Source organism: Panulirus ornatus, chromosome 32, assembly GCF_036320965.1.
Source record: "Panulirus ornatus isolate Po-2019 chromosome 32, ASM3632096v1, whole genome shotgun sequence".
NCBI classification, from domain to species: Eukaryota; Metazoa; Arthropoda; class Malacostraca; order Decapoda; family Palinuridae; genus Panulirus; species Panulirus ornatus.
The window spans coordinates 23575783-23583397 of record NC_092255.1 but is presented as its reverse complement, the minus strand read 5'-3'; the positions used below and the strand labels follow the sequence as shown (position 1 = coordinate 23583397).

The following is a 7615-nucleotide window of genomic DNA, read 5'->3' as shown; positions in this document are numbered from 1 at the left end:
CTCACGTTAGCAGGAAATACATAGTGTTATTTGTCATGTTGTCTTGTTCTTTTTTTTTTTTTTGTACATATTGGTGGTATAACAAATTTGATGTTTGATCTGGTTCCTAAGGGTCAGGTCAAAGGTCACATTATATTCGCCTTTGTCGTATCGCCAGTAATCGAGGAATTATTATTATTATTATTATTATTATCATTATTATTATTATTATTATTAGAGTGATTAATTCATGTATTATAATTTTTCGCACTGTTGGACGGGGGACCATGGCATGACTGGGCGGAGTCTGGCGTGTGTGGGCGGAGCGTCGCCCTACAGGGGTGACTCGCCCAAACCTCGACATAACATTACACTCCCGACTCCCCCAACACACTGGCGCCTCCTGTGCTGCCCTCAGCTGTGGTGCCTGCTGTGTCGTTCACGGCTATGTTGCCCCCTGTGTTACGTGGGAGGTTACGCCGGCTCCCACACATGCCTCCCTCCTAATCAGTGTGTAAAGATTGGTCTTTCGAAGTGGCTTTGTGGTGTGATGGTGACAATGTGCGATAGCGTTACTGTAGTGGGAAACACTGTATAGTGGTGTTACTGTATGTGTAGTGGGAGACGCTCTGGAATGCTGTTACCGTAGTGGGTATCACACTACAGTAGTGGTAAATACAACACAGTGGTGAATACTTTGATGTATCACTTACTGTAGTGGTAAATACTATTTACTGACATTATTGTAGAGGGGTAAATACTTAACAGTGGTGTTACTGTGGTGGTAAATGATGTGTATCGGTTTTACCATGAACTAGCACTACTCGCTGGTAGTTACAGTGTGCTGTGGTACCATGTAGAGGTATTACACAGTGGTGGGGTTACGGTGTAGGGGTGTACTGTAGTGGTAGTGTTACAGTACAGGAGTGGTATTGTGTAGTGGTGTCACTGAGGTGTTGGTGTTGTCCCGTTATTGTAATGGGGCGTTGGGGTCGCCGAGGTCGTAAGCCTGAACCCCGGGAGAAGCCGCGGACGAACCGTAGCGGGTCGTACAGCGACGACTACCGCATCACTCCTGAACTGCAGGCCGCGGACGCCCACACCCACGCCCACAAGATGGTCTCCGACGCCCATGTTGTGTGTGGCGACGCATGCTGTTCCCAGGACGAGCGATGCTGTACGGACGACGGGTCTTGCTGCTCCCAGGATGAGCGGTGCTGCAGCAAGCTGGAGCCGCTACCCCGTCGGTATAACCGAGTTCGAAGTCCTTCAGCTGAAGGGTCGCGCCGCGGGTCCTTCAGGGGCATGGAGGTTATTGTAGTGGACGAAGGGCGTGTGGACTTGCGTCGCGAGGCCCCCTGCACCTCGTGCGAGTCTTGCGACACCTGTCGCTGGCCTGCTGATCCCGTCACCAAGATCGAACTGAAAAATCACCTATTTACGTCGCCCATGCACGCAGACACGACGCCCCACGAGTACAAAGAGCGCGAAATGTCGCCCCATCGGAGCCACAACAGCCCTCACAGGCGCTATATCAAGTCGGAGGGCGTCGGCCAGCGGCCTGTTGCAGCTCTAGAGGTCAGTGGACGTCAGGGTGTAGGTGAGGATGGGAGGCTGAGGGCCCCAGCAACTAAGGGAAACACAGGGCGTAACCCTAGCAACCCTAGCGGTGTGCGGAGGGCGGCCAGCGGCAGGAGAACCACGTCGACCGCATCGAACTCAGACCAGAGTCGGCAGAGTCGCAGGGACGCACACAGGACCCAGCAGCATACACACGCAGGTCAGTACCCAACACGCCTCTCGCTCCTGTGTGATATAAAGTGTACCAGAGAGTCGGTGTTTGTCCCTTCAACATAAGTCTCAAGGGTCAGGTCAAAAAGTTGTCCGGTAATCGCACCGTCGTGCACAAGGGATCAGCAGTCTTCCCTCCATGACCCACTACCGCTGTGGTGACCGTATCATCGCGACCTCGCTGTATACACTCGACCTGACTAAGATCTATCGCTGCAGTTCACCATCCCATTTTGAGTAACATGTACAGTATATCTTCCCTTCCAGTACCTCTCCCCTACATTCATGACTGTGGTTGGGCCGTAGTTTCCCCTGCGTTGTTCTCCATTCCACTAATGACAAGGAGGCTGCTTCAGGTGACCACTTAACGGGCCGTTTACAAGGCCAGCTTTCTCGATGGTCGTTGTCTGAACGGGAAGACTGCTCGCATTGGCATACACAACCGCCACAGGCTCTGTTGCCCCGCCCAGGTCCTCTCATTCCTGCCTGGCCTGACAGTGTACACGTTGAGGAACTAACTGGTGTACAGTACACATAACCAGACCATAACCTCAGTTTTTCTCTACAGGAACATTTATATTCTATCCTAGAAATAGCAGATGTTATTTATGTATCAAAGTTCTTTTAAAATGGTGAGGATAGTGAGAGTGATACGGAAAGAATGCTTTATTACGTAAGTGGAGAGGTGTAGTAGCTTGGTGCGAGCTGCTGCACATGGTGCAGGATTAGGTAAGAAGGTGAGTTAAGGCAAGTTGAGGTGTAGCAGGTATGGCAGGAGACCCGTAGGAAAGGCTTATCGTAGCCTGGATCTTACGATTCAGCTACAGGAGAGGTGACATGGCGAGGTCCCGAGCTTGTGCAGCAGAAGGGAGGAGGAGTGACCGTGGTCCCGTGGCTTTGCTGCCAGTGCGGCATATGGGGAAACGGCTGAGATTTCGTAGTTCGGATATTGTTCGGTGGTTGCTGTGTTTGTGGTGCGAGGGGAGGGACGTAGGCGAGACCCTATAGGAACTGCGGTAGAAGACGGCGTTGACGATGACCCTCGGGGCTCGTTATGGGAGATGAGGCACCAGCAACCCCGTGCTAGGTGGGGAGTGACGAGCCAAGAGTCACAAGGTGGCAGTTACCGGGCGTAGGACGCTTCGGTGTCGGAAGGCCATTGGAATGACTGATTACACTGTTGCATTGCTGCATGTGAGGCATGATGCGTCAGCCGCGCCCACAGGCGTTAATTGTGTGGGCATGGCCGACAATTCATTGCGGTAGACCCTAGGAAAATTATAGTAGATTGTTGATTGACGGGAGTCAGTTTCTTGCTCCTGGTCTGGTCCTTGGCCTCAAACCTCACCTGGCTGTGAGTGTCATTTCACCACAGCGTCAGTTGTTGTCTGAGAGTTATGCAGGGCGTGTGTGGCATTACTGGGGAATGACGCCATATATATATAGTAACTGTTAATTACTGGAGCCATTAACTGATTGGGCCATTTAATAACCATGCCGTTAATCTAACGTAACCTCTGCCCTATGGTGATCGTGGCTTATGGTCACCATGGTATTCAAACTGGCCACTAGGTAACCTGATACCCTGAGCCATTAGGTAACCTGATACCATGAGCCCTTGAGCATGACGGTGCGACCCGTGGATGTGAAGGTCATCACACCCAGGGGTCGTAACGTCCTGCTCAAAGGGGTTAAGCTGACCGTTAACCACCGAGTCCCTGACGGTCAGCATAACGGTGTGTGTGTGTGTGTGTGTGTCTACCTGCATACACCAGTAGTGCGTCCGTCCCTCACCACACCGTTACCCTACTTCGATGTCCCCTCCTCCGTCAGGTTAACGAAGACCAGAAATTATGATCCTCCTCTCATATATCCACTCCCACTGAAGACACCCATATATCTGGAGGGACGTATTTACTATAGTGTTGGTAGTTAGACATTTATGATTATGTATGTAAGTAGTCATTTGTCCTTAAAGGCTGTTTTTAGGCGCGAGGCCCATCACGTGTTGCTATAGAACCTGCCTGTGAAGTGGTGCTCGACAGACAACGTTCATCAATAGACTAATAATCCTAATAGATACGTAACAGAAAGGTGTTATTAGCATTTTTCATTAGGCAAGAGTGATTTTCAGCGACGGTAGTGGGTTGAAAGGCTATTAATGAGTCGTCTACCTGTACCTTTTAGTATGATGACGGTAGCATCTTATTTTCCTGCTTAGAATAGTAATGAGTTCGGAGGGACAGACGGACCAATCACAGCCCTCCCTGTTGCATACGTCACTAATGATGGTCTAGGATAACAAAGGAACTTGATAGACTCATTTTTCAGCAGCTGTAAAGCGGGTTCCTTTCCCTATAATTTCATCTCAATGGAGTTTCCAATCCCCCTTAACGAGGTATCATCTTCCCACACTCACCTCCTGTGTTCAGGGGTTCACAATGCTTCATGACACAGCTGCTGCAACGAATCGGGGAAATGGTTTCAGATTCTCTTTCAGCTCCATGAGAATTCCTTGAGCGTGATGGTGGGATCCTTAAGCGCGACGGTACGACTCTTGATCACGTCACAATCATCCTTCATTACGACAGCATGACCCCCATCCCTCAGTACGACCCTTGGAACGTCGCTATTACGACCTCTGGATATGAGGAGCACCAAGCGAACCTCTCCATCTTCCTATACGAGGATGTGTATCAACTACCCGTTCGTAGTTACCTATTTCATCTGTGCGGGAAGAGACCTTCTGCATTCGTGGGAACGCAGAATTTTGTAACTCCCTCTCTGTACTGTACCAGGAGTGGAGTTTTACAGGCGTGGGGCCCCATATCTTGGACGTCCTCCACTACCATACAACTTTTTAAAGCTTGTACACGGTGGTGCTCGCTCTTACTGTGTTCTCTTTCCCCTTTCTTCCATTCATCCGCAGCCCTCATGCTATATGAGAACTTACTTGCATCTTTAATATCGATTATATTCATTACTTTCATGTGATGGTAATGGGTTGTTCCGCCCCGTCATCTTTCGGACTGTTTACTTACAGACAACATCAAGTTGATTTGAAGACATACTTAAAAGGTTGTGCTCAGGTCACCCCTCACTCTTTTCTCTTACATGATGGGCAGGTACTGTACCTGTAGCTCGAGAAATTCATAGCGTGAGCGAAATCTGACTTTCGAAACCTGCTACATATTCCCAACACGAGTGAAATCTGCAGTTGTCTAAATTGGCTAAATAGAGCGGGAGAAAACGGGTTGTGAACATGACTGTAATTGATTAGTTTGGTACAGCCCACGAACCGTGCGTGGTCCTGTACCCCACGAACCGTGCGTGGTCCTGTACCCCACGAACCGTGCGTGGTCCTGTACCCCACGGACGCGACCGGACGTGTTACTGCACCCCAGGTTCATCACCAGCTAAATTGCCCCCCCCCTCACCTACGTCCCCTCCCCTTCTTTCTCCTCCCCAGCTCTCTCCCCTACAATGCATCACTGCCTCATGATAATCATCATCTCGTGCTGGGGAGGACCATCTCGTGTTGCCAGTAGTAGGGTCCCGTTGGCGTGGATGAGGCATGAATGCGGTGTTGCCACCTGGCTACGGGGGGAGGTAGGTAGCTACGGTTGGATCCCCAGTATCACCCAACGCCTCTTCATTGCACGGTAAATCATCCCTGGCGTTAATGCGAGGCTGTTTTTGCAGGCGCGGGAAGCGACCCGTAGCGGGTTCGAATCCCAGGTGTTGCGCGTCACGCGTCGCGGAGATTAACGCCAGAATGTTTGGTGGCGGGCGGGTTGGTCATATGTGTGTCGTGGTGGCGGAGACCATATGTTACCGTGTCCCGTCCTCACAACACCCAGCACCACACCTTTACGCACTTCACTTCTCGAGATTATTATTTTCTTTTTCGTGCCGTAACGATGAACACGGAGGAGCTGAAGATGGCACCATCATGACCATGAATGTGAATGAATATGACCAGGACACATGCGGAACATGATGCACGTTTATCGCTGTGTCATCAACTCACACACTCGCACGTTTCAACAATATGGGTAGATGTGTAGGGGCCAAGTGCACATATGGTGTGGGCGACGTCACTCACAGAAGCCGCTATCTCTGGGCACTAGCTGGAGGTGTACCATCCGTGGTTCGTCATAAGCTTATGTCTCCACAGGGCTTGAAAATGATATTTGGCCGACTCGTGGTATCGAAGTGTTTTAATCCCCGGACATGTCGAGAGACGCTGTCAGGAGTCCGGCAGGTGTGCGAGACGCGATATCCGTATTTGATTTCTTGCTGTCATCGGCTCGAGACCCGTGGTGAAGCGTGAGCCAAGAGTGATGCTGTGTATAGTCCAGTCTAACATATGGAGGATCGTACCGTCGCTCCGACAATCCGCCACACACGTACAGAATCCTCATTGTGGAGATACTGTACCGTAAGTCTTGGATGTATCATGTGCGTAGAGGACGGTAAGGGGAGGGGGTCGGTGCGGTACTGCTTCAGCGCCCTCATGCGAAATCAGACGTCGGTAACGGAGTGTTGAAGTGGTAGAGTGAGGGAGGTGGCCACACGCTCGACATTGTAAAGGGACCACACCTCATGATGCATTGCCACTGCACTGCGTGGGAAGGATAGATGACAGAAGACCTGATGGTCTGTGGCGAGGTTTACCTACTGGAGGATTGTGGTAGTATCCTACCATCTTTATCTACTACGTAGATGGAGACGCGATGGTCGAGAGATCGTGGGGCATTTGTTTAAAGAGGAGCGGCGCTGCTACGGGATTTTAGTGGGCACGCTGCAGAAGTACTCCCGCACCTCCCTCCCGAGAGAGATCTTATGAGCCGAGTTCAGAGCTCCGCAGTGTGTGGAAGCCACAGGGGTGACGTACAAGGAGGAAGCCGAGCTCCCAGACGCCTTAAGGTTCAAGTGGAGAGCTAGCGTCCTGGTCTGCCCCAGAGGGAAAGGGTGGACAGCTGGCTCGGGATGTAACCAGGCTGTCCTATACGGAACTCGAAAACTTGGGTCCGTGAGAATCGTGGGTCATAACGGTTGACCTTTCCACCCCCCCCCCCCCCCCCCCCCCACACACACACACACACGATACAGTTTTTAATGTGATGCGTCCAGATTAGCCATGTTCGTTCACTTGTCGTATCACGGCACACCTTCTCACGTAAAACATCTGCCATACTTCAAGCGCTCTCGTTAAGTACCGTTTTTAAAGTACGTCCTTATTACCTTGTAGCTGTGTGAAATCACACCCCATATACAGGTGATGATGATGATAATATGTAACCTCAGAAAGATAGTACGTCATCAACCCCGTCAGTAATTGTAGCAAGTGTCTCTTGGCGACGGTCTGCCCCCTGATTGATGGAGGCAGCCTCACGTATGGTCAGCAAAAAATGGGATGATTGCCGGAACAGAGTAGTTCTCCCCTGGTGTGGAGGATATGGGGCAGGCGGGTGGCGGAGGGAGTAGACTCTACATCGGCCGCGGGTCCAGGACTTCCATATATATTCGTGATACGTTGAGGGACACAGTTCCTCTCACACTGCTATCCTCTCGCACCACAGTCCTTCTTGTTAAGCACCTGTGTGTGTGTGTGTGTCAAGATGATCTCTGGTGTACAGAGTTGTGAGGAGTCGTATGGTAGAAGTATCAGGCATTTCTCCCAGGAGCTGGATGACGACAGTCATCTGTCACCCGGCGACTCAGCAATGAGTTCACACTGTTAGGATAATCGTTCTGTTGTGTTGTGTGGTGTACGTTCGCTGGCAGTGTCAGGGGGAGTTTGTTGTGCGCTAGGAGTGTTTGCATCCCGGCTGACAGTCCC

At 50.9% G+C, this 7615-nt stretch overlaps 1 protein-coding gene across 1 annotated transcript in view; it reads left to right on the top strand.

The window, feature by feature from the left end:
• Positions 1 to 360: 360 nt before the first annotated feature.
• Positions 361 to 7615, top strand: part of LOC139759182 (uncharacterized) — a 32378-nt gene continuing 25123 nt past the window's right edge. Inside the window, exon 1 of the mRNA XM_071681230.1 lies at positions 361 to 1759. Coding sequence (XP_071537331.1) covers positions 958 to 1759 — 802 coding nt within the window. The 5' untranslated portion in view covers positions 361 to 957. The remainder of the gene's footprint in view (positions 1760 to 7615) is intronic.